This window comes from Amblyomma mixtum, chromosome 5, assembly GCF_055824585.1.
Source record: "Amblyomma mixtum isolate Tamu chromosome 5, ASM5582458v1, whole genome shotgun sequence".
NCBI lineage: Eukaryota > Metazoa > Arthropoda > Arachnida > Ixodida > Ixodidae > Amblyomma > Amblyomma mixtum.
This window is the reverse complement of record NC_143016.1, coordinates 121,381,484-121,408,768: the sequence shown is the minus strand read 5'-3', so window position 1 is coordinate 121,408,768 and position 27,285 is coordinate 121,381,484. Positions and strand designations below refer to the sequence as shown.

Sequence of the window (27,285 nt, the reverse complement as noted above, 5' to 3'; positions counted from 1 at the left end):
CGAAGGAAGAGATGGGCTTGTACAGGACATGTAATTCGAAGGCAAGAAGCCGCTGGTCCTAACGGAGTAACGGAGTGGATTCGAAGAGAAGGCAAGCATGGCAGAGGGCGGCAGAAAGTTAGGGGGGTGAATGAGATTGATAAGTTTGCGGGGCTACGGTGGCCGCAGCTGGCAAAGAACAGGGTTAATTAGAAAGATATGGAAGAGGCCTTTGCTCTGCAGGGGGCGTAGTCTGGCTGATGATGATGCTGCCTGCTCAATATGTCTGACGTCTTTAGAATGATTAATGACTCTAGATGTATTCTAGTTGAAGTGTTAATTTATTGTGCCATGCTTGCCACCTCATCACAGCCTATCCTTTCTCGTGGCCGGTGGTCTGCACATGTTCTGCAATCGCATTCTTTGATGAGTGGTTGTTCCTAGCATGGTCTTGATATTCTGCTTTGCTTCGCTGGAAGATTAAATTGTCTCCTGTGTACCAGGTGTGGTTTTTAATTTACACAGATTTTTCTTTGAAAACCTGTGAGATAAGGCAGTGCGATTTTTGTAGGTGGCTTCTACATCGCGGACAGTATGTCTTAGGGCTGGGAAGCAAGGTTTTCCAACTGCTATAATCAAATATTTTCCCTGCCTTTCCTTTGATATGAATACCCCGCTAACGGACGCTACATCTTGAACGTAAAGGTGTTTCTCGCACAAAGTTTACGGGCTCCCAAATTGTCGCATAGGTGGAGGACTGGTGAGGCACAAACTCCGTGAAATGTAGTACCGAATTGCTAGTCACGACTTGAGTCAGTCATCAATCGGGAGTCGAACCGTCCAACATCACATGCATGGCTGTCTACGAAATGAAATTTGTGCACAGCCTCAGAGCACACGGGCGCACAACGAGGCTCTGTGGTATCGCACTGCCACACGTAACAGGTGATTAAGTGTCCCTACGAATTTTTTTGGAACAGTTTGGAATTAGCCTCGTCCAGCGGGCCCAATGTTTAACTGGGGTGATTTCTGCCTCCCAAATTGCACCTTTAAAGTGCTTCTCTGGGCTAAACTGTTGGCATATTCATGTTGTAATTCGACGCATGTGGTACCATTTGGTGGTCAATTTTTTTCATATTGCGTTTGATTGGAGGAATTACCTGATTAAATAAAAATTATTAGCGATCTTAATCGTCTGCGGCTGCGAAGAGGCAAAACAATGCGGATACGTAGCAATGAATGTGGTTCATCTTGCTTATTCCTCCGCGTAAACTTCCTCTTCTCCCATTCAGAGAAGTCATTTACCCAGAGTAAGCACTATTGCGCCGCCAGGACCATTGCTACGTATCCACCTTGTTTTTCTCGTAGCCGCAGACGATGAAGATTAGTAATATTTTTGATTTATTCAGGCAATTACTCCAGATAAAAATGGACTACAAAATGGCAGCAAACGTGTCAAATTACAGCGTGAATATGATAGCGGTTTATACCAAGAGAAGGCTTTTAGAAGGTGCAATTAGGGATGCAAAAATTACGCCACTTAAAGCTTTGGCGTGGTGTCCAACCGATTAAGCTAGGCTCCAGAGGGTATACGATTGCTTCGTTTGCGCAGATTTGCGTGTTCAAAAGCAATAAAATATTTTGAATTGTTGGGGTAATTAGTTCGTGCATAAATGAGTGGAAACAAGTCCCATCAAACTGGGGATAAAGGTGTAGCATCGTGACTTAAAGATATCGAGACTCGACAAAAATCGCATAATTATTCATAAGAGAGTATTGGGTTTTTTGCGCTGTCAGGGCATATTCCTTACAATAAAAACCTGAGAAAGTTGAAGTTTTCCTCACAGGGATCATAAATTGTGACTGAATGGGACATAGCGACTCCCAAGAATCCCTTTCTACAAATAAGGGCGGTATGCTAACGCACGGCTAAACGAATGTTACAATTTGTTCTTTTAAACCCGGTGCGCGCACGCAACCCACCCACATATCCACAAGGAAGAGAGATTTGTGAAGTCTACCACATTAAAAAACTTGCATAACGAAGCCCTCGGTATTACTGCACGATTAAGAACTCATCTTTTGTTTCGGCGTATAAACACGTGCTTTGTGTTGTCTGAATTCTTCTTTGTTTTTTGATGTTCGCCCGTGGATGGAAATACACTTTCCAAGAGCAAGAGGGTATTTTAGCAGGCGAGTTGGTGCATGAAGTTAGGTTAAAGAAGTAGCGCTATTTAGAAGGTCGTGACGTCGTGTGCAATGTTGTCAATCCCTTGTCGTAAGCGCTGTTTGCCCAGTTGAATATATCTACGTGCCTTTCTTCACTAAAAAGGCGAGTTGTAAGTCAGCGCACGTTCTCTGTAGCTCCTTCTCACCTTACTGTTCCGCTCTGGGGCCTGACTATGTATCACCAACTCACTTCTCTCCCATTTTGTATTCAAGTTCACTTTCCTTACCTGGTAATGTTGCTAATCGCTTTGCGCTGATATGCAGTTTAACCCCAGTCACTCAGGGTTTGATACCTGGAGGACATACCTGAAAGAAGCACGAGCCCAAATATACAAGCTTCGATCCAGGTGAGTAATATGTCATGCATTCACCGGGAGTGCCCCGCTAGTGCCATTAACATTTTACCGTGTCGATTTAAGTGGCTCCTGTGTGGACCCAAAAACGGAGCGGAAAGCGATATCGACACGAGCTCCACGACTGGAGGGAATCGCGCTAGATTCAATATTGCACTATCACGTGACTTTTCTTGATGTGGAAGCAAAGGTTGCTGGAAAGAATTGCCCCATTTTAAAGGCACAGGTGGCGTTATTTAATTTAGTAAAGATCTCCGGCTTTGCACATTGTGATCACGTGTCGTCGTGGCACCATGGGCAATTTATGCTTCTCTCGTAGTGGCTTCGTAGTACATGAATGCGAGACATACGTGCAAGGGCTCGGTGAGGGCTCGGATCTTCATTAATGGGAAGCTGCGAGAAGCTTGTTTACACCGAGAATGGCCAAACTAGTTCACACGGTCGTGTGAGCAGGAAGGATTTAGAGGAGACACATTCCTTCATGCAGTCGTCTCTAAACTGCTTAGTATGCAGCCGACGTCGAAACCGCTCGCTGGAAGACATCTTCACAGTTTAGGTTTGGTTTGGTTTATTGGGGTTTAACGTCCCAAAGCGACTCAGGCTATGAGAGACGCCGTAGTGAAGGGCTCCGGAAATTTCGACCACCTGGGGTTTTTTAACGTGCACTGACATCGCACAGCACACGGGCCTCTAGAAGTTCGCCTTCAAGAAATTCAGCCGCCGCGGCCGGAATCGAACCCGCGTCTTTCGGGTCAGCAGCCGAGCGCCGTAACCACTGAGTCACCGCGGCGGGGAATCTTCACAGTTTAAGGATTCAAACTCTAGCCTATGCTGTGCAAGTCTTCGTTACGCTAAATACCCGTATCGGCACCACTATCCTGCTCGCCTACTCAAAAATACGTCAAGGGAGCAGCTGAACGGCGTGGAACTTGACGGCGCAAGCCGAAGCGGAATGTCCCGCATTTGATTCACACTGAATCAATTTTACTTTATATTTTAAACAGCTCTATACCTGACTCGTACAAACTCCCTTTTCATCAGTATTTATTAAGCTGATTGGCGCTTGCACGTGACTATTGACGTAGCAGCTTCAGTGGTGTACATAACGGTGTCAGCACATGCGCGATGAATGATGGGTGGGAAATGCCGGTCGCTGCATCGTTTTAGAGGTGCATAAAGCTCACCATCTCATTCTGCGGCGGTTCTTTCAGTCGATGAGGTGTTCTGTTGACGAAAAAGTACTTTTTATGGCTCAGGCAGATAGCAAGTACGGACACAAAGCCGTAAGTGCCAATTCTAAATGGCCGTCGACTCATTGCAAAGCAGGAGTGACACACGTAATCCCCCTTCAAGCATCTTGCGGCTGCGGCTGGGGGATGGCTACTCGGTATGTTGTCGCGCCCTATATCCTTGTACGCAAATATTTCTAGACGATGACCGCGTGGCGGCTTCGTAATCTCCGCGCGATAATGTATAAGCTATGCTAGAAAGCGGGTAATAATTTCTCTGTCAAATTGAGCAGGCCTCAGGGTGGGCTGAACGGCAAGAGGGATGAAAGTGATAGAGAGAAGGGAATGTTGAATTTGCGAAAGGGGATGGGATCAACGAATAAGGCTGACGATTTACGGGGAGTGCCGCTGTTCTGGGGATGTCGGGGCTGAGGCAGTGATCTATGGGACGCGCACTCCGGCCACAAAATAGAGTGGTTGTAAAATAGTTCTCTTGTTACTCGTTGTGCCCATCCTACCTGTTTCTGATTCGGTGCAGTTTCAGGGCGATCTAAATGCGAAGAACTTAAAAAGCTCCCGGGAGATCCTTCGGAAGAGTAAACGGATGAGTTAATTGGTTTTCAGCCAGTACATTAATCTCATTTAGCGTGAAACTATTACCACCCATGTTTCATTTTGTGTGTGCTTTTCTTTTGTTTGGTGTGTATTTTGCTCTGAATGACATCGATATAATTGCTCCTGACAAATACAGGTAGTGGCAATTTATTAGTGATTGCCGTCGATCTAACCAGTAAAAACCAATATTTTTTATGGTAAGACGGTTCCTAATGCTCAAAAAAAAGCTGCCGTGGAGGAAACAAGGACGACGGGGCCAACTAATCTGATGCATTAATTCTGTTCGGACTCCTTCTTAACATAAACTCCTGTGAAGCATTATATCTGAGTACGTTGCACTAGTCTGATCCCCTTCATATTGATTCGGGATGTACTGCAGTTAGAGACAGAGTAACTTTTTTTCACGTAATAATAAAAAAAACAAAGCGGAACTTAATGATGTGCCTTGACACACTATTGAGCACGGAATGCTCCTCATCTTGAAGAAATTAAACTCGGCTGGGACAAAATTACAGTGAACTCCACACTACTTACGTGCTGTGAGTGTGAAATTAGTTTTGTGCCATCGTGGGCAACTTGTCAACTATATTTGTTTACTAGCTAGTAGTAGTTAGTAACTAGTACTAATGTCAGAAAAGACCTTTCGGAGTCCGCCGCGGTGGCTCAGTAGTTATGGTGCTCGGCTGCTGCCCCGAAAGACGCGGGTTTGACCCGGCCGCGGGGGTCGAATTTCGATGGAGGCGAAATTCTAGAGGCCTGTGTTCTCTGCGATATCAGTTCACGTTAAAGAACCCCAGGTGTCGAAATTTGCGGAACCCTTCACTCCGGGTGTCTATTATAGCCTGAGTCGCTTTGGGAAGTTAAACCCCATAAGCCAAACCATCCGGACATTTCGAGTGAAACTCTTTAGGTCAACTGTTTTAGGATGAAGGCCTTTAGGAAAGACCACCCAACATGTGCATACATAGAAAGCGTCGCTTTAACGAAGCCACCACATCACTTCCTGTTTAGCTAACGTCAATTCTGGTCCGATAACATCACTTTATCACGACGTCACTTATGCGTGACATCACTTATGCATTGCAGCGGTGACGTCCACTGAATTGTCGCGGCCTGGGTTGGGAACCCACTTTTGAAGAAATCTTATTTTTGCTTGTTTCCTGATAATATAGGCACTGCCGATGATGTTTTCAGGTCATATGCGTTGCCGATGATGTTTTCAGGTCATATGCGTATTTGGTAAGTTCCTCGTCGACGGTCGGTTAAAGACAGATTTTGACCGATAAGTCATAAACCTTATATCTGAATCTTGAGCCCCACTAGACTGCGTGGGTGGGCACCTGAAAGTGCGTATTTTTAAAAGCCAGCTCCAGGGGGTTCTTGAACAGAGTGCCCTCGTGTGGTACAAAATACCGTGTTTTAAAAATGCCAGCCTGCAGTAGTTAAATAGAGGAAGAACCAGGAAACTGCAACCGAAATCTGGTTTCAACCAGACGCTGAGGTCGCTAAGAACTATGACGTCGGGGATGCTGTCAGAAAAGCGATCTTGTGTGCGTTGATTTCCCAAAATGGCGACTGCAAGTGAGAACTTGGGTCATTACATGTCTGAAGTGACCAAAAGCCAGTTCGAAATTTTGTTCGTCAGCAAACGGAGAGCGAATATAGTCGCCGTTCATCCAGGGACGTTACACGTCAAAAGTTACCCATAGAAATGTCTTCGACTGAGGGCAAGAAATTCGAAATTTTAAGATTTGTTTGGCAACCAACCAAACGCTGCCCCGATGCGAAGTTTTGCACAAAGAACCAGAAAACTGCGCGGACAGTACCGCAAAAATTTCGAGAAAATTTGAGTAGCGCTTTGGCGGAGTTTCTGTTTAAATGGATCTTGTGCAACTGGTTTTTCTTGAGCAGGTTGTCTTCAGCCTCGATAAAAGAGATGAGGCGGCAAAAAAATTCGCTATGGCTTAGCTTGGTTAAGCCCGGTAATTGCGAAAGCAATATTCGTACCAACGCCATGGTACAGCTGGTAGTTTAGCTGGTGGTGGTGCTTGTGGTTAGACGTGATGATGCATCGGTTATACAATGCAATCCAGTCCAATCAAATCAAATCAAATCAAAACCAATCCAATCCAATGTATTCCAATCCAATCTAATCTAATCTAATCTCTTCTAATCCAGTCCAGTCCAATCCAATCCGATCCAATCTAATCCAATCTAATGCAATCAAGGTCAAATGAAGGTCAACGGTGTTCACCGCCGCGGCACGGCAAAGGCGTGAAAGTGCAAGTAGTATTGCTTTCGCAAATGAAGGTCAATGGTAGTCACCGCCGCGGCACGGCAAAGGCGTGAAAGTACAAGTAGTATTGCTTTCGCAAATGAAGGTCAATGGTAGTCACCGCCGCGGCACGGCAAAGGCGTGAAAGTGCAAGTAGTATTTCTTTCGCAAATGAAGGTCAATGGTAGTCACCGCCGCGGCACGGCAAAGGCGTGAAAGTGCAAGTAGTATTGCTTTCGCAATAAAACTTCTTGCTCGCTGGATGTTAAAAGTGGAAGTTTAGGTTGCGGGCAGTATGTGTCTACCTGGCCTAAATCAGGTAGTGCTTTTCCAAACGCAAGGTATTTGGCTCGCTATGGGCCGTTTATTGACGCGCTAATTACGCTTCCCTGCGTCCCTCCAGGCACTGATTGCGTATTGTAGCGCAGGAGAGACGAAGCTGGCAAAATGGAAAGCAGGAGCTGTTCCTCACTTCCCTGCGCATGCGCACAAACCCCCGAGGAGCTGCGTGAAGGCGCATATAGCTGTCTCCTGTGGCTCTTACTGTGCAGCTGTGGTCGGATCCCCGCGTATGCTAATCACGGGGGGGAAGGGGGGGGGGGGGGGGGATGGAGTGCTCGCCGATCGCGATCGATGCGCTGAAAATATAGCGTTTTTGCCAAGGCTTGTAGAGTACCAAAGCGCTTGCTTTAAGAGCAGAAACTGACGCATCCCGGCGGAATGCCACCGACATGCTTAGTGCCCTCGTACTTAGTGTGCTTTCTCCTTTCATTTTTGTTTGTTTGTGCAGTTTGAGCGCTGATAACCGGGGTCTATTTCTTGCAGCTGGCCTCTTCACACCTTCGCTCACGAGCCACTTTACGTCCATCACAAGAACACGCTCTGTAAGTTGTAACATTCGGCGGAACCTTTCAGTCAGTTTTCCATTTTTCAGCTTAATTTGTCGGACTAAGGAAACATCTTCCCGCTGTGTTCGTGTACCCGGTACACTGGAAATATGGCCGGGAAAATTATATGCAATTATACGTCGCAGGGAGCCTTGCGGGTTGTTTCAGTTTAGGGAGTTTAGTTGTTTGAGTTTAGGGAGCGCGGCCTTCGGGCCGCTTTAAAAAGCACCCAAGCGTTGACACAGGCTTGTGGGCCATGCTGATGTTGCTTTCGCAGAATGCTTTCGTAGAATGCGCGCCAGCACTTCGCTGGCATCCACTCACGCGTGATAGCACGAAGTGAGCGTGTGTTCTCCTCTATTGCTGACTGATTTTCTTCTGCCGTCAAAGCCTGGCGACGGAATACGCGATTAATAAAGCTACGGGTAGAGCCGTTCTTCCGCAGATCAGCGAACAAGGGAACTGCTTCTTTCCTTCTCTTTTTCTGGAGCAGATTGTCTTCAACCTCGATAAAGGATATGAGGCGGCGAAAAACTTCTGGTTCGCTAGATGTTAAAAGTGGATGTTTAGGTTTCGGCCTGTATGTGTCTACTGGGAAGCACACGAAGCTTCAGGTCTTCTTTTCTTTTTACCAGCCCGCCAAAGAACGGTAGTTTTGTCCTTTTGTAGTTTTACCTACAATAGGATCGCTGCTTCGATCGAGTGGATATTTGGAAGGAAGTTATTCAGATCGGAATATTTTTTAATGCAGAAGCAGCCGTCGACACCAGTCATAAACACTGAACTTTTACTGAGCGGACTGCAGGGTCTTCCATTCATTAACCCCTTCTTTGGGTTGGCAGCAATTACCGCAGTGGTTTAACCGAAGGTCGTTTTCCGAAACATTTCACTCCAGAAAAGCCGAGCATCAGGCCTGGGAAAATCTTGTACGCATCCAAAAACCGATGGGTGCCCGACGGCGCTGGGGTTCCAAGCCTGCACCTTCGTTTGCGAGGTGGGCGCTCTACCACAAGGGCACCGCTCCAGTTTACAGTAGGTTGAGAGATGGTCAACATCTTCCCGTTCCCTGTCGTTCTGGTAATAACAAAGCATGACTTGGAGGTTTGTGTGCGCTGGAAGCCAACACATGCCGGCCGCTGCCTAAGCATCTAGTCCAGTCGTTACAGTGCGCCACGAGACTCCCATCGTCTCAACTCTTTTGTGAATTGCAAACACTATCTTCTCCCCGAATAGGGAGTATAGACAGGAAGAAGCTACACTGTTTGCCCGCGGGAATGGCAAGATGGCTGCACCTATATCTTTACTCAGCCCGGATCCCGTCAGAACAGTGGTAATGGATACTTACCTGCGGTTGGCACTTACTCTGAAGCTTACCTTGTAAGTCGTATTAGCGGTTCAATCAACGTGCTGAAGTCGAAAAAGCAGCAGGCGCCGACTCTGGTGCTCCACCCAAGTCTCTCGGCTGCATGGATTCAGCGTATTGTAACCAAATATGACCGTTTATGCTTGAAGAAAGCTATTTTTGGTCTAGGCCTGCAAATCACGTTTTCTAATTGCGTGACTTCAAACAAATATGTCTTCTGTCGGTATTAACCACAGACAGCAATACGGAGATGAAGTACAAAAATTGGTCAGTTTGCCTGCTTTCGTTCCAGGTAGTGCACTACGCTAGGAATAGGATTGGTGTCTCCTCTAACAACATAATCTGCGCTCCTGAATGTCTTACTGATACTCAACGAGCACTTAGAACATATGAAGCGTTCCCGGCCATTAAAACTGACGTTCGGACTAGCAAAAATTCAGTTACCTATGTTGTCTTCGTTCGTAATTACACCAAGTACAGCAACGCTGTCTACCCTCTCTTCGAACTTCTCCTGTACATTTCTGTGCCTTTTTTGGCGCCTCCGGGAAGCAGAAATTGGTACTCGAAGATGGTGGTGTTACAAATGTGCCGCAACGGCGCTATACTCTGGCTCCGCGTGTAAGTTAGGTATAAGTGTTTCTTTGAATTCGTTTACTGATATCAACTGTTATACTGCAAACATTGCGAAAACAATGCAAAAAAAAAATCCTCATAGAGGTCACAGTGTCGTGCCTAAAGGTGTAGCATTTGACTCCTTTCCTTTCAGATGTACCTTATTCTGTTTTCGTCTGGGCGTACATGGACGTAAAAAGCAGGCTGTAAGTTGTATTTCCTCAAACTGCACCTTCATCTATATAAAAAAAATGGATATTTATGCTCGTAAGCAGCACGAAGTCAGCGTGATATAGTGGTTTATGGCACATGGCAGACTAGATGACTACCTTAACCACCCTTACTTTCTCGCTCTTTCAGCTCTCCAGATATTTATTTTGATTTTTCGATTGCCGGGAATTATTGCGCCAAGTTTCTTGCAGAACGAAAACCTCCTTACGCGCCCTTAGCCTTGTCCTGCACGCTGCACTTTTTTTTGCAAGGGTAGCTCATGTGCTAGCATCTTTGCGAGAATCGTTCGTATATGTTCTACACAGCCATTGTATCGGAACTGAAGCCTCCGAATCTATTTTGTGGATAGGCGATAAAGCAAGGTGTTTTGGCGATGTATTGGCAAGCATTAAACTCGACAAAATGCTGCACGAAGAGTCCGCTAGCGCAGAGCCATAAGTTGTCATTTTGACCCGGTCAGCATGCGTTAAATGCGCTTGATTCGGAAAATCGGAAATAGCACGCTTTTTATGGCAAGCTTCAGAAGCGACAAAATTTGCCGAGCATGTTATAAAATTCACTTTCGTTTATTTTCTCCGAATTGACATCTGTGCGCACTTGCCTTTCCGTGTCTGCGAAACTGCGTCTTGGATAGCCAAGTTCGTGCTTAGACATTAGGTGTCCCGAAACAGCGCGGGAGGTATAATAGACACCTTTAGCATACCGTGTACCGTGTTACCGTTACCGGTACCGGAGTACCGGGAGCCCGCCCACCTCCAATGCGCATGCGCAGATCACCTCGAGGGCGCCAGATGGCGCCATGTACCCGGCAGCTGCACGCACGCCTGCCGCATCGGGACCAATCAGCGCTTGCTCACTGGCAGTGGCTGGGATCCTGGTACTGCGGAAACTATAACGGTAACACGGTACACGGTATGCTAAAGGTGTCTAATACCGACTACACTGTTGCGTCTCGCCTGCAATGGTCCTCCGTGTCATCCCTTAGGAAGGAACGTCCCTAACAGCTTCAGGAATCCAGCGAATGCCTCTTTTCAGTAACTCAAGGAACTAGCGACCAAAAGAACTTGCCTCCATGCAAAATATGCGGGCCACCTGTCAGTGTTTTTATGGCGCAGTTCAGTGTTCTCGTTTGTCACTTAATTACCATGTCATAGCATATTTTTGTTACTAACATTTCCCTCAGAGCAATTGTGTTTGACGGTTCCTGCAAAACTTTTGAAGTGAATGTCTTTCTCACGGCATTTTTTTTCCAGCAGAGAATTTCATCTTCAATTTACACTACAAGCATTTATAGTGAAAGTTATTTGCAAAACTCAATTTGATTGTCACCTCACTTAAGTATTCATAGTTGCTTCGTAGGCGAAAATTCGATACCTGCATACTTCTGTATTATGGGCATATTAAGAGGCCTGTGTACTGTGCGATGTCAGTGGACGTTAAAGAACCCCAGGTGGTCGAAATTTCCGGAACCCTTCACTACGGCGTCTCTCATAGCCTTAGTTGCTTTGGGACGTTAAACCCTGTAAACCAACCAACCTAAGTTAACTCATAGCCATTAATTCAGAAAGTGCAGGGCGAAATTCTTGCTAGAGAAAAGCGCAATTTCTGTACCGAGTGGTAAGCCATAATTTTCGATGTTCGCCTCGCCAGACCCTTCAACATACCAATATACGGATTCAAGATAGTGCGTGAGCTTTTTAAGGCCTTCGACTTTCGCAGTAAGTATGCACTTCTTTCAGTTTTTCTAGTTTTAGGGAGCATGTCAGTCCTTCGATAGTTATGTATCTATTATGCTCATTAGAAGTACTAGCACCCAAAAGATAAATACTCTTCGGGGTCTCTTGAAGACAGGTATATTTTAGTGAATCTAGGGAGCTGCTCAGCTCAAAGACAACAAGGGACGACAAACAGAGAATCCGGATAAAAAAATCAATTTCGCGCTTAGAGTGGTCGGCGCTGGAGTGGTACCCGCAAATTCGTGTGCGCGTGCGTTTCTCTTATACATACGTCGGCCGCAGTGAAGGTACAGGGTCGTGCACCACCACGGTGAACACGCAAGCACGCGGCAAGCCAGAGCGTCCGACGAGGCCGAGCATGGAAGCGAAGTGGCTTAGACGCAGAGGGACGTGGTGCCGTTGCTCCTTGTGGTCTGATGCAGCGCTCGGCGCACCGCGCACTTCGGCGTTGCGATTGCGTGTTCACCCCTAGGGTGGCGTACATTGTTCGTACCGAATGTTCTTGACTACGATGTTAGTTACTAGGTCTTGAAGTGCCGCAATCCCGAACAAAGCAACCTCGTTTGCCGAGAAGCAAGGGAAAAACTCTAGCTGATGAAAATGTCTCTCGTCAACCTGCTCAGTGCGTGTTCGTCGGCTCACACTAAGAATTTAGGTACTTTTGCGCTGCGGTGGTTTCGCAATGCTGCGCTGAAAAAAAGTACCGTCAATTCCGCTATGGAGTTGGCTAAGAGCATATGTTTTATTGCTAATATTTTACCCTATGTGCTTTTACATCTGCAGTAGTATTTTTACAGAATTGTCTGTTACAGCGTGCCTGGCCCAAAGCAGTTCTCACAGTCGCGATGATTGTTTACGGCCATAATTGCGGTATGCTGACCTTTCTTGCGATCGCGCAGTTGTCAACGCCTGATTACTGTCAGTAACAAGCATCTCCATCTAAAGAGTATTGTGCGTCTTCTCTCTTACGGTGAAATTAAAAGTAGCTCGCTAATCACCGGCGCCTCACTTCATTAGGCATGCGCAAGGCGTGCATGACTGAAACCGCAAGCAACGAATGCAATGTCGAGCTCAGTGCTTCGCCTCGCAGGAGGGAAGGTTACGAAGTATTGTCTGCTGTGAAGAAAAATAGCAGCGAAGAAGGCAGCGAAAGCAAACCTTTCGCTGATACTGAAATGATATTCCTTGAAAGGGCATAAATAATGCAGATAATGATCGGATCAGAAACTGGATAATTTTTCGGGGCCCTCTGAAAGAAGAGTAAACGGGCTCGCTGAGTGTACAAGCGGTTTCTCTGGAGGGTATACTGGGTGCGGAGAATCTAGTAAAAATTGGTTTTCGCCGAGAGTTGAACCTTGCGAACTACAAAGCGGCTGGAGACTGCGAACCGTAGTTACGGTATCTCACAAAGTATGCAATAAAGAAAAGCCCCAAATGTTGTATGGATTTCATTCACACTTGTAGACAGTGTCTTTAAGGAGACAGGAAAAGCAACGCAGGCTCTTTGCTCTTGCGCCGAATGTCGAGACACAGTGTGCGTTCTCCATAATCACTCATTCAAGGATAACACTCTGTAGGCGAGTAGAAAACATTAAGGTTGGGGCGCTATGCGGACAGAAGGAAATTGATACCAAAGCACTAGATAAACAGCTTTAGAAGCTGTAGTACTGGAAACAAGGAGCAAAAAGCAGCGCTTTTCTATTGCTGGTGCGATAGTTTTCAGTAACCTTTCAGTTTTTTCCCCCCACATGCCCCAAAAAGTTGCGCGCAGCATGGTATAACATGCGTCATTGTTCAATGGTCTGTTCAGTGCAGATTGAGGTCATTATTGTCGACACAATCGACAATAGTGAGGCTTGAAATTCATGACGGAAGACTGGAAACACAACTAATCGCGATGTGATTTCTTTTGAACTGTTACTTTCAAAACCAATGGGTCAGTAAATGTTCAGGTGGTCTGTCCATTTATGCTAAAACTCGGATATTTCGAATTATTGTATATATTGAATACACAGATTATCCCCTTGAAAATCCTATGAATAAGTATTCAAAAGTCATATTGTGTACAGAATTCTTACACTGCTAAAAAAGTCTCTCTGTACTTCACATCGGAAGGGGCACATCAAACATATATGAAATATGACAAAGTAATATCTCTAAATATCGGAAAGAGTTTAGTTAAACTGAAGGCCCACGCCGCGAGCTATGAAAAGAGAAATGGTAGGTGTAACGTTAAGGGAAAGGAAGAGGTCAGAGTGGGTGAAGGAAGAAACGCGGGTTAATGACGTGCTAGTCGATATTGTTGTTGGCAGTGGATGTAAAGCGAAGGGAAGATAGCCGCTGGTTCTTAATGGTAACGGAGTGGATTCCAAGAGAAGGCAAGGTTTGCAGAGGGGGCAGAAAGTTAGGTGGGCGGATGTGGTTAAGAAGTTTCAGGGGATACGGCGGCCGCAGCTGGAAAATGACAGGGTTAAGGAGAGACATGGGAGAGTCCTTTGCGTTGCAGTGGGCGGAGTCAGCCTGATGATAATGATGATTCATCGGTTGGAAAAGCGGAATGCCTCTTCCCTGTGGTCAACCCAGATGACTGCACGCTTACACGCGCAAAGAGAAGCACCCAATAGTGCAGCGTATGACATAATGCGGACTTCACGAAAGAACTGGTGCCCAGCCTGCATTCACCGGTGAAATGAAAAATAGATCCGTAAACGGCAGTTTTAACGCAGGTCTGAAAGATTAATTTGTAAACGCATTTACACTGGAATGAAGAAATAGTTTATTGTTCTGAACCACAGCTGGCTGTTCCAAACTGACCACTGGTGCAGGTCAGTGGTGGGCCAACAAAGCCACGACAACAATCCTGCGCTACCGCAAGCTGGAGGAGTGCGTCAAGAACATCGAGAGCAATTACTCGGTGAGATGAGCAGTGATCGGAGATCGGAAGCTAAACTCGGTCTTCTATTCAGCGATCAAGTGGTTCCACACTTGATAGTTATCTCAAGAGTTAGTAAGGCGAACACCTGACCCGGATGAGGAGAAGATGCGAGCAGATGTTGTGGTTACCATAAAAAAGAACAAATAACTTATTCTTAATGCGTTATGATTAGAAGGGTCTTTGCATGCGGAAATAGCGGCTGCCGTCGCGCATGACGCAATGAGAATCTTGTGACGTCATCGCAGCCTGCCCACCGGATTGTGAGCAAACTGCCCACCGTGGCAGGTGACTGTTAAATTAATGAATGACCACGAGAGGTTGGTGGGGAAGAGCAGCCTGGGTGGCCCAAGCTGTGTTTGAAAGAGCCACTTGCCCTGGCTTTAATACCGCGCTTAGCGGCTGCACCTTAGGGAGTGGTGTGAGTACTCCCTGTCGTCTATGAATTTAGAGTAGAGTATGGCCATTTCCGCATATATGGGCTGTAGTTACAACAGAATCAGATCAGCACCGACATAAAATGATAACGCATTGAAACGAACCGCCGAGGATCGCTTCGGGTTGTTTGTCTGTCTTTTAATTATGAAATACAGGCCGGGCCCCCCGAGAGGCCGGGAGGCCCGTGCGAACATGTACGTGTACGAACGGATTCTAAAAACAAGAGAAGATAAACTGCAACATCAAAATGCAGGCAAAATAGACCACGAGCAAGTTTAAATTATAGTTATATAATATAATGCACAGATGCCCACGTGCCGAACGAGCACTAAAGCTACACCATCTCAGAGTTGTACTCCACTGTGACTGAAGCTCTCTTCAAAATCGGTGGAGTGACATAGGATTTTTGATTAAGTCGCTGGTTGATACGAGGTAGCTAATGATGGGATCAGCTTGCTTCTTCGTATCTTTTAGAGAATAAAGAATAGTGGCTGTTTTTGTGTCATATACGGATGAACCGTCAAGATCCACTGATGTCATTTATTCAAAAATAGGGGTGTGCCAATAATAAAAAAAAATTGAAAAGGCAGTCGAATATATTTTTCGATCATATCAGATAATGCAGTTTTACATACATACTATAATATCTACTAATCATTTCAAGCACTTTTCGAATAATGGGAGGCGGAATAAGGCCGGCCACAGTTTTCGACGAATGTTCCAAAAACAGCCCACACCGACTCCGCGCACCATCATTCCAAGAAAAATATGACGGATATGAAAGGTTCAGTGCTATGAGGCGATCCATTGGCGTGGTGGCGCGCATAATGATTGTACACGGCCTCTGACTAGACGACGTGAGAGGGCTCGGGCAAATTCAGGAAAATCCTGCCTTTATGCTTCATCTCGGAGTCCGTGGCTCATACAGGTGGTGCAACCACTCTCATTTCTTGCGGTGTGGATCTAGTGCTACCGGGTACAGACTGGTCTTGTAATGGGTACAATGGGCCCTACTTCAAACACTGCTGGTCAAGTTTTTATATATGTTTTAATGTAAAAGTAAGCTTAATGGAATTGATTTACGAACGAAATTAACAAATTGGCTCGCAGAGAATTGACTTCTTTCTGACTCAAGTTTAAATGAGACTCAGTTAACCATTAATCAATTGGCTGCCTATCGATTCATATCACCGGAGAGCGTTCTCACGTCTTAACGAATGAGCTCAATAAAATTTGAGTTTTGATCGAATTTTTAAAAGTCAGCAAGCACTTAACAAATGATCAGTTGGAATTCAGTGCGGCTTTTCGTCAGGAGTGGAAGGCAGATTGTAGATTGCTCCATTTTGTTACATCAAATTCTAGTAGAAATTTGGTAATTTACAATATCTGTAATTCGTTTTTTCGGATTTTTTTCTTATTCTTTTCGAGCATATTATATGGTAAATTCCGGCTGTGATGAGAAGGAGTGAATAAAGGTTTAGAAACATGAATATTTCACTGAGACCAACGCTACAGAACTACTAGAGTATACTAGTGTCTGTACTACATCGTTAGAGTCGTTAGCTGGCAAAATAAATTTTCTTTAAGGCTTTCTTTTGGGGAGAAATTCGGTTGCTTGGCTGAAGATATGCCTCGTGAAGAATTATAATTTCATAGATATCAAATACAGTTCTGGATATTTTATCTATGTTCGTCTTGAATACGTCGATTAAAAAAAAATCAGGAGAGGATCACAAACGCAAACGATGGAAGCTACGCCGCTTCCTGTTTGCTGTGACTGTGTTTTGAGGTCCATAGTGAAAACGCTTATTGCTTGCTGTCGCTGTTTCATGCAGGGCATAATGATTTAGATCTGTTGCCCCCGCCTCGGGGGCTTTAAATTTAATGTGCATGATTTTATGCTGCAGATCGAGAACTCCGTCGAGGGCTATGAGACCATCGCCGAGATCGCTGCCGCCAACCTGCTGCTCGACGTAAGCGACAGCCGCGATTCTGCGCCTTTGAAATCGAGGCTTGTGGGGAGTGGGGGGTGACAGAAAGATGATTGGTGGGAAGTGTTCTTAAATCATACGGGGAACGAACACAGACTCTGATACGTCAACACCAAGGAAGAATGAGGACGGTCATCAAAAGTGATACATCAATGCATGCTGTCCGTATGACTGTGAGACGAAGGAATAAAAGAAAAATGTCTGTCCGCTTGATACATTGCTTTCTTAGGCTGTGTAGCTTGGATCTTAACGTGGGTCCGTAGGTGCGGAGTAAAAGCTGATGGCCCGTCTTGCCTAGCGGCAAGCGATGTGGAATGCTGCTTCGAAATATTTTTCTAGAGAGCGCAGCTCTTAGGTGGACGTTCCCTGGTTTTGCGCGGCGTGCCACGGCGAAGTATACGCAACCAGAAGAGGGAACTAAAAGCGTAACTGAGGATGAAAGTACGGCGCTAGCGAAAGCAGCGAACAAAACACACACAGGAAGATTAAAGTGAGGCGATAGCGAAGGAGGCGCGGGGAGAAAAGGAGGAGCAGAATACCGTGCCACGCACCGAAGGAGAAAACTCCTGCTCCCCACCATCACCCCACTACTGCAGCCACCTACTCTCAGCACTGTCAATGCCGCCTACCCGCCGCTGGATATAAGCTTCACCCTTATCCAGAGTTACGCACTCTTGTTGGTATCACCATTTATTTTACTGCTCCCAGCTGTAATTGAAATTAACGTTACTTCGAGGGTAGAACGCGGTGAACTTGTTTCAGCGTTGATTACATCCCTTGTGCGTTCGACCACATATAAGAGGAGCACTGCGCATACCATTTCCAGACCACCAAACCCCGAAGACATGAAGTAAAGTACGCAGTGAGAATTTAGGAACTTGCGACCTAAAGGCGCGGCTACGAGGAAGTCTAGACCCGACTTGTGATGTTCATCGAGCAGAACAAAAAGCTTGCTCTCGTCGAATTTAATTCTCGAGTTCTTTCTCACACGGACACAGTAGGCTCCATAGTGGCGGAAGGAAGCGTACTGCCGCAATAAAAACAGCCTCGTATGTGTACAGACCACTCTTTATCCCCAGATGTCACCGCTTGTTGCATACAAGTTTGTCGCAAATGTTACCATGGACGGCCCCGCAACGAGGGCTTGAGTGGATGTGACAATTTGTTGCGAAATATTGCAAAATGTTACCGACGCCCACGTACTGTCTCACCGATGCCGGGGGTGATGGCTTGGGATGTGAATGCTCGAGCTAGGGACAAATTGCAAAAGAGCTCTGAATGATATCTCTCTATTGGAGCCCGATACACTGACCACACAATAGGGGCTCTTAATCGGCGAGACATCGGTCTCTCCGTGCGTTCAAATAGAGAGCAATAATTCATTAGCAAACACACGAACGCAGTAAGGTGTATACTACTAAAGCCGAACGAAACTAAGCGATGAAAGCTACACGATGTTAGGGGGGGGGGGGGGGGGGGTTGTCCCTGAATGCATTGACTAACTCAGCCTGTTATCCGGAGGATATTCTCAATCGTCAGCAGTTGAAGACCGTACTCCACACTTTCGATATCCCACGCCAACGCAGTTTTTCTGGAACAGAGCACCCCGTCAAGCGGTCGATGTTAGAGAATGAAATAAGCAAGCTTTATTGAATTCTTAATATGAGCTTCGTAAAACAGTGCACCGATTGCTGATCTCGAGCTCTGACCCAGTGTCCACCAAAGGTCAACGATTTCTGAGATCCAAAATGACGTTTTGGATGCGCGGAAGCTCAGGCCAGTGCTTTAAAGTCAGCAGACAGGCATAGGCATTCAATTTCTAGCGCTGACTATTCTAGTGTTTTCACGAGCCCTCACTGCGACTCCCTCTGCAGTGACTTTCTGGGATGCCTCATACAGTTGTACTTCTAATATTATGTACAGCTCTAATATGTAAATTCCCCTAGTTCACTTACGTTTTATAGGTAACCGTGTCTTTATTGTAAAAATATTGGCAGGTAGCATTGCTTGAACAACCCGACAGGCCTTTCCCATTCCTTCGTTTGATCACAGATTTTCACTATGACCCGCAGGTTTTCGTGGCCAAGGTGAATGCTAACAAAGGAAGAACACACAAGGATATCCGACTGCCCTTCCTGAAAATGAAGCCCTCCACCACTCAATTCTTTGTGGCCCTTGCGTCGGTGAGTAAAGGCTCCCTGTGCGGAACACTGAATGGCCAGAGCTCGCCTTCACCAACATTGACCACATGCACATGCTTCAGAACGATTTTGTCAATAGGTCTAGACCGGGTGTCCCAGCTAAATGTAACCAAACTTTCAAAAAAGGCGAAGTGTCCTAGTCAAGCGAAACCAACTGAGGGTGGTTCATAGTCGCGTGGCCTAGTCTTGAGTATTTTTTCGCTCTTCAAAGTTAATTGATTAGTTAAGTTTAATTAGCTAACTTTTTAATTATTGACTTAAGGAGGAAAGTGTCAATGAAAAATTTTTAGATCGCCGCGAAAAACCGCTAGTAGTGCTGTTTCCGTCAGGTTACGACTTACGTAGCTTCATTTATTGGCCTTAAAAGAAAGTTGTCACGTGACCAGCTGCTCGCTCACTTCTCTGCCCCAATGTGCACCCAAAGTCTCATCCAAGAGAGGACTTCAGAAAAAACAGATTTTATTCTTTAAGGCGCGTCTTGGGACGTTGAAGTGGCACAGCTGCCATGTGGAATCTTTTTCTTATTCTGCGAGTTGTGGTTAAAGACCGGTAAAAAAACTACTTTACGCAAATATTACTTTGCTGCAAATGTCCCAGCAAGCTGTTTCTCAAAGCGATCTACAACTTTTCCATTGACACTTTGTTCCTCAAGTCAATAATTAAAAAGTTAGTTAATTAAGCTTAACTAATTAGTCAACCTCGAGGAACGAAAAAAATACTGCAGACTAGGTCACGCGACTCTTAACAACCCTCATTTGTTCTCAGACGGCTAGGACACCCCGTGTTTTTTAAAAGCTTGGTTACATTTAGCTGGGACACCTGGTATATATCTCCATGAAAAGGGACGCTGCTTAGAGTAATGGGCGCCCAGCGGAAGACAGCAGAAACTGTTCGCGCAGCTTCGAGTCTACTTTTGGTCGCAGACAAGGCCGGCTTTGGCGGTGCTTCCACGAAACATTGTTTTCCTCCAAGGCAATGCACTGTCGGCGAACATGAATTCTTTCGGTGTTTATGGTAGCAGCAATCATTAAAATGGACTGGAAGCATGCAAGTGCCTTTCTTGGATTTCGCACGTGTGTTTAGCAGCCGGACGAGTTCCTTTTTTTTTTCGCCCACACACCCGTTGTTTATTTGTATAGAAGAGAAAAAGGCACCTGGGAAGAAGCTACTTCCGGGGTAGCTTGACTAGGCTCGGAGCCCTTTACATGGCGACAGACTGCATACAGCACTAATAAAAATAATAAAGCATCTGGTGAAATTACAAAAGCCATGTAAATTGAATGCACTAGAGGCTAAATATGCAACATATTTTTATCAATTAAATCAGACTGAAAATAGCCGAATATAACAAGCAAGACAGACAATAGAGGACATCTTTATCAGGCGTCCAGTACAGAATGCAACTATGCAGTTCTAAAATAGGGAACTGAGTACAGATCAGATAAATGCTTTCTGTGAGATAATACATATAGCAAGAAGAAATTTTCTTATAAAACTGCGATGCACTGAGAATGGTAGAAGGGTGTACAACAAAGAATATTCAAGAGAAAAAACTTTCAGCATCCGCCATACGTCTCAAAAGATTCCTTATCAAGACATTCGTTTTGGGCCGATATTTTCACACCGCCATTCTTTTGAACTTACTGTGTTAGCAATGAAGGATTTGATAATTTGACTTCCATAATTAGGACGAACCAAAGGCACTGTCCATTTCTTTTTTTTTTTTTGGCGTGCATATCTTGGTGGGTTCGTTATTTTTAAGGACTGAAGTTTGATGAGGAAATTACTGAGTTGGTAGGTCATAGATTTTATAAGAAGCAAGTCGTAACTCTGTAATATTTTGTCTACTGCGGGAATGTTGTGTAGAATAAATAACGTTTGCGTATGTGCTACGTAACCTGCGAAGGAACAAATACCGTTGACCTTTTTCTGCATGAGGAGAATGGGGTCAATACCTGCACGGGCTGCGGTCCCCCGAGGAAACGGCAACAGTCAATCTGAGGTGTTAAATAATGCGTAGTATAATCAATCCTTTTCTTAATCCCTACAGGATTAAGAAAATGCTACGTCCTACACCGGCAGATGACGCTTGCAGTTTTTGATGTTTTGAGTAAGATGCTGAATATTGCCACCAATCTTTGTAGTGTTGTTTGCTCATGTTTCAAAGCTGCCGGCACGCCGCTTTATCGTTTTTGTTTTGTTACACAAGACGCGACAAGATTTATCTCGAATTGAGGTTGATTGCATCCACACGGAGACGATTATATGTCGGTTCAGAATATTCCAGTAACTTTTTATTAAGTTCGTTCTTTTAAGTAGTAGTAGTAACACAAGTATGTTCTAGTAAGTTCGCTATCAGCTTTAAATTGAGCACATACGAGAGCTGCGGGCATCCTGTTCGACGTCCGCCGAGCACGCTTGCTGCTACGCGCCGGCAAGTTATTGAGATCCTTGCGGGCGCAAGTCATCCCAGATGAAGTTTTTTGTTTTGGAAAAAAAAAAAAAACACTACGAGCTTTCGCCGTATTACTCCGCTCTCAAAGAAGCATCGACCCGATGCTTTAAAATATAAGGCGACTGCAAAGAAGTATATTGGAGTGGGAACACAGCGTCCTTTAGCGCGCATAATAGGATTTTAGGCGGACGACATGTACAACCTCTGGTTATACGCGGCGCCGCTGGGATGCACTGATTTCGTCAGGGACAACTTCATGGTCCAGTTCGCCTAGTCGACGTAGAGCGCTGTACGGGCCGAAATAGCGGCGCAAAGGCTTCTCACTGCATCTACGGCTGCGATTGGGCCTCCAAACCCAGACTCGGTCTCCTGGCTTGTATTCCGCGTTGCGTCTTCATAGGTTGTAGCGTCTGGCGTCAGTCCGCTTCTGGTCATTCATGCGTCATCGGGTAAGTCTTCGGGCTACTCCTGCGCGTTGAAAGTAGGCGGCGGCTTCGACGTTATCTTCTTCCGTAACGTTGGGCAGCGTGGCGTATACCGGGATCGTGGCCTCCCTTCTATGGACGAGGCTAAAAGGCGTCATCTGTGGGTGGTCTCCTGCGCTCCGGTGTTGTAGGCGAAGACGATGTAAAGTAGGATGACGCCGAGGTCTTGTGTTCGGCATCGACACACATGGCGAGGATATCGGCGACGGTTTTGTTCAGGCGCTCGGTCAGTCCGTTGGTGTGCAGATGGTACGCAATCGTCCTCCGGTGGCTGGTTTGGCTGTAATGCACGGTAGCTTGTGTCAGTTCCGCCGTGAATGCTGTTCCTCTGTCCGTGATGAGCACATCGGGGGCTCCGCGTTGCAGTAGAAGTCGCCTAATTTTTCTTGAAGTGCATTCTTCGGCGACACGGCGCCCCCGAAGGTCGATGTTTTATGCAGAAGCAGCTAAACATAGTTTAGAGATGTTAAGGCATCTTATGAGGCATATCATTTGAACTCTTTTTTTCATCACTGTTTCCTTTTTCAGGAGCTCTGCGCACGTACCAACGCAAGCACTGCTCAAACGCTTAACACCGACTACGGCGTGAAGACTGCAGAACAAAGGTTAGCGGACGAACTTCTCGCCTTTTCACGTGGTGGAAGCCGTTTTTCAGTTTACGGACATGCATACGTATATTCCGTGAAGGGTTAAATTAGAGGTCTTATTTTTCCGCGATAAGTGTCAGAAAAAGAAGTTTAAGGGAGACCGAGTGAATTTATGCGGGATAAATGTGGCACCATATTGGTTTTGCAATCGCTAATCTATTCCAATACTCATATCTCAGTTCTAATTATATTGTGGTTCTTATTTTATTCCTTATTCCATCTCTACTTGTGATAGTTTCTTTTCTCCTTTTTTTTATTCTTAGTCGGAAGCCTCCCTGCTCTGCCCTGAAATTGGAGAAAGCGAAGGGTAGAGGGGACGGCGGCAGGTGGAGAGTGGAAAATCCTCCTAAACGCCACTTGCCACCTGTTGTCCTTATGGCCCTCATGCTATCGCTTAATAGCTTTTCATTAAAGCCAGTAGTGATGAACTCGTAGGATATTATCTTTGCAACAGCTGTGTAGCCATTCAATCGCCGCTGCGTTTCCAGTCCTAGCAGCAGGCTACAAATGTGAGAGCTCAGTTCATTCAAAGGTGGCACCGCGCTTTTCTGTCTTGCGTACGCGGCATCTGAGGAAACGCGCTGCAATTTTAGGGAAGGCGTGGATGGCTGTGGATGTCTTCGTTGAACAGGAGGCGGGCACCGTGCTACGCCTGCCTTTGTGCGCGAAAGCTCTTAGCACTGATATTGCTGCATAGATCCTTAATTCTAGTCTGCTGCCGGAAGATCTCTAAAAAAGTGCCGCCACATGACATACCCTCTGTTTGTTTAAAGGCCACCCGACCAGCTGTCGATGTGTGGTGAGCAGCCTTGTCTAGAGCGCTCGGGCGGTGCACTTCCTTGCAAACAAATCCAGATTTTGTGGCAGCCTCTAGGGTCCAGCTGCAACGCTTCCACGGAAGTAGCGCCAGATAGCCTCGTAAACAAAACAGGCACGAAAACTTTGCCCTGTAATGAGGGGCTGCTCTCTAATTTCGGTTTTTGTTACCAAGTGCGCACTGCTCAAGCGCTCTAGACAAGGCTGCTCACCAATGTACTTTTAAGTGCTTCTTTTAGTGTAATTTTGGGACATGTGCGAATGTGTGCATCCATTTGACAAAATTAAAGAGCATACCGTAACCACGGGAAAAGGGAACTGGCGGCGGGGTGGCTACACTTCGGTAGTTGGCCCTGGTCAGCTGCGAGGATAACCTGCACGACGTAAGCCTGTGCCACCGCTCCTTTTCTATTCATCACAAGGTTCGTGACAACATGACAAGCGGTCAGGGCAGTCTGATAACTATAGGACCTTTGCTTACAAGCAGTATGCTCTGACGTCGCAGTGGCCGCCATTTTGTTGTGTATGTAGCACGGCGAAAGGCTATAGGCTTATATGATTTAATTATCGCCACCTGCTGCGGCTTATACTACGGCACCTGCACTCTGTATCACAAAATGGAGCTCGTGACACCAAGGGCCGATTCATTATCATATATGAAGTTCGTCAGGAGGGTTCTGTCTGGAAGCCCTGTAGCCTGGCAGGCGCCGTGTCGCGGAGAGGATCTCAATTAAAAGCTGAAATTTAGACGAAGAAACAACCACTGCGCTAGCTGCTCGCGTCCCAAAAGGCAGCGCAAAAAGCCGGGGATGCATGGGAGGCTCAGTATGCCCCAACGTTCTTAATAGACGGTGGGGGAGAATACACTACGCGCTTCTCAGAAGGCATGGACTGGAGCGAACTGACAAACCTTGCCCCCTCCGCAGTGCCTAAGTGCTAGGATTTATAATCGAATTTTCTAGTCAGCTCTGTCAATCTGCTCTTGTGGCTGTGGCACGATGAGATTTCCTGCATGTTTGACCGCCATATTGCAGCGCCATGGTTGCCTACAGAGGCGCGCCGCACAGTTGGCTTCACATAAACACGTTTTATACGCGAATGTATCTGTACGCGTAACTTCATACATTGCGTTATAAAGAAAAGGTGAATTCGAACGTATGAAATAAAAGTAAATTTGTGCAATTAGCAAGAAACGTTTTCCTGTGACATTGAACGCAACAAAGGTAGCTGTTCATTGCATGCGTTGTTTCCGTGGGGACGCGCAGGCTCAACATCCTCGCCAGTCACATGCAGAAGTTCACGGAGCACTTCAAGTGCGGTCCCAAGAGTAGGATGCGGGCGAAGCGGGGCTACAGGGACTGCCTCTTCTGGAGGCCGACGAGCAACGCCTGAGAGGCCGCCTCTCGGGGGCTGTGCGCGCCCGACTCAGACGGCTTTCTTGCGCGCGGTAGTTGCCTTGTCGGAGGATGCCACCCACGGGCAGCCTTTAGGGAAACTTCCGATGCTTTCCCATGTGCGTTGAGCATAGCCAGCGGCATATGTGGGTGTATGTTTGTGTGTTTCTTCGTACCGATTTTCTGAACTCAATCCATTACTTTAAAGCATTTTTCCCCACGTTTCCCGTATAGCGTTTATACCTGCAGTTGTGAAGGCCTACTTACTTACCACTACTTACCACAATATCCTCCGGAGTCTTCGTTGTGTGTTTCGTTTAAGTGAACGGTCTTTCGTTTTACGTACCGACGTTTACCTTAGTGCGTGTACTTTTCTTTGTCGTTTTTGACGGGGACTATGCTTGGACCATGGCTCTGCTGTAGGATTTATGAGTATCAGCTTTCTTTTCCACTTGCTGGGTAGTGTTGTTTGCTTTGCGCTCTTTAAGTTTCTTGCCAAGCTTGTATTTCGAGCCCGACTTAGAATTAGGAACTCTTGACCATTTTTTGTGTGTTCTTTTAAGGGTTACAGACTTTACGCGTAGCCAATCTGTATGGGTTCGCTTCTGCGTCTGTGAAAAAGACTGTAATCATAAGAACGCTTGCACTTCCTTTTCGACGCGAAATTTGGAGGTCGTGTGCTCGGATTTCACCGGCAGATCCCACCGGTGGTTGCTTTTCTCCGTTTATGAAAACTACAAATAAAAAAAGAATCCCTGGTGCTCGTTGGTTTCGCTACTGTTTATTTCTTTATGTAAGTCACAACGAGGACCCCTTTCGAATCACTTGTCTGCTGCATATATAAGAAGTAACCCTTTATGCTATCGCGTCATTCCCTTAACAGGAGAGCTTAAGTGTCCCCTCCAATTTTGTTACTCCTTTTCTTCACATCGGCTATATTTTTCGTGAAAAATATGCGCCTGGAACTCGCGAGCTGCGAGTATTCCTCTCAGAGACAAATAACTGTTCTCAGCATTGTGTGACGAGCGTCAATGCACAGATTAATTTTTCGTGGACGTACGATGTGGCTCCAAGATTGAAGTGTTCAGCGCAACCACATTGTGCAATTGAATAGCAGCTTACCAATATCCCTGAGGAAAGTATACAATTCTTGCATCGTGCCAGTGCTCACCTATGGGGAGAACCTTGGAAGCTGCTGAAGATGAAGTTGAACTGATGACCGCGCAGTCAACTGCGGAAAGGGAAACGATAGTTGCAACGTTTATACGGCAAGGGGAAAGAACGGGTCAGGGAACAAACGTGTGGTAATTATATATTGGTTAAAATCAAGAAGAAATGGGCACGGGCAGAGCATGTAACGTGAATGCAGGTAATCGATGGTGTTTAGAGCAAGGAGGATGATTCTGAGAAACTGGAAGCGTATCAAGATGCGGAAGTGTGTCAGGCGGTTGGTTAGAATAGAATATCAGCGATGATTTATTTATTTTTATTTATTTATTTGAAAACTCTGTTGGCCGTGGTGCCGTTACAGTGGTGGGGCGTGACACTTGAAAAGCAAAATGTTTCGCCGATCATACAAAAATACAAAGCGAATCTTATCTATACAACCATTTCTTGCCGCGTAATTTTTCACGTTTTATACAGAAGCAGTGTTAATAAATATTCACTTGAAAAACAGTTATTTTACACAGAAAAGGAAAAAATAACAAAAACATTTCTACATATCGGCCATCACCTTAGGCGAGTTAATTAGGCGTATGACACTGAAAAAAAACTTTTTTAGTGAGAAATGGAGATAGCTTTTTCGAAAGTTGTTAATGTACTGGACTGTAAGAGAGATGCTGGTAAATTATTCCATTCTGCTATCGTCCTCGGAAAATAAGAATTAGCATACACATTAATGCGTGGGTTCGGGGTTTGGTAACAGTATTCATTGCTTGCTCTGAGATGTGTAAGTTGTTTTCGGACCAAGTAATGGGAGCTATTGATATTGAAGGAATTTCTTGAGAGCTGAAATAAAAATTTTAGTCTGGTTACTCGGCGACGTTCGGCTAGAGGTGGCTACATCTGGCGCAGGACAGCAGTAATTGGATGTGAATGAAGAGGGTTTTTTTTCCTGAACTGGACTTAATAGTAAATAATGAGGAATTCTCAATTTTCGTGGTTCTGAAAAAAGCCGGTCACGTCACACTCATCACATAAGACTAGACCTTTGAAGTTTGTGATGGGTATTTTGCCCCTTGCTCTGAGTGCTATAGACATAACCTGTGCTTTTGGACGGTGCTTTTCTACTATAAATCGAAGCAGCTAAAGTTACTCTATTCACAAAACGCGACAAGAAACGTTTACCCTATTACAGACCAGTGTAGCGGTTGTCAGTATTTCAAAGCGACTTGAAAAACAAATTATTAAAGGAA

The 27,285-nt window shown here is 45.7% G+C and overlaps 1 protein-coding gene across 1 annotated transcript in view; it reads left to right on the top strand.

Annotated features, from left to right (window-relative positions):
• LOC149343543 (endothelin-converting enzyme 1-like) overlaps nt 1-25,070 on the top strand; it is a 39,846-nt gene extending 14,776 nt beyond the window's left edge. The window contains exons 6-14 of the mRNA XM_089547003.1: nt 2,473-2,555; nt 7,506-7,564; nt 9,697-9,748; nt 11,424-11,491; nt 14,335-14,423; nt 16,787-16,852; nt 18,943-19,053; nt 22,540-22,616; nt 24,740-25,070. Coding sequence (XP_089403129.1) covers nt 2,473-2,555; nt 7,506-7,564; nt 9,697-9,748; nt 11,424-11,491; nt 14,335-14,423; nt 16,787-16,852; nt 18,943-19,053; nt 22,540-22,616; nt 24,740-24,866 — 732 coding nt within the window. The 3' untranslated portion in view covers nt 24,867-25,070. The remainder of the gene's footprint in view (nt 1-2,472; nt 2,556-7,505; nt 7,565-9,696; nt 9,749-11,423; nt 11,492-14,334; nt 14,424-16,786; nt 16,853-18,942; nt 19,054-22,539; nt 22,617-24,739) is intronic.
• The last annotated feature ends 2,215 nt before the right edge of the window (nt 25,071-27,285 follow it).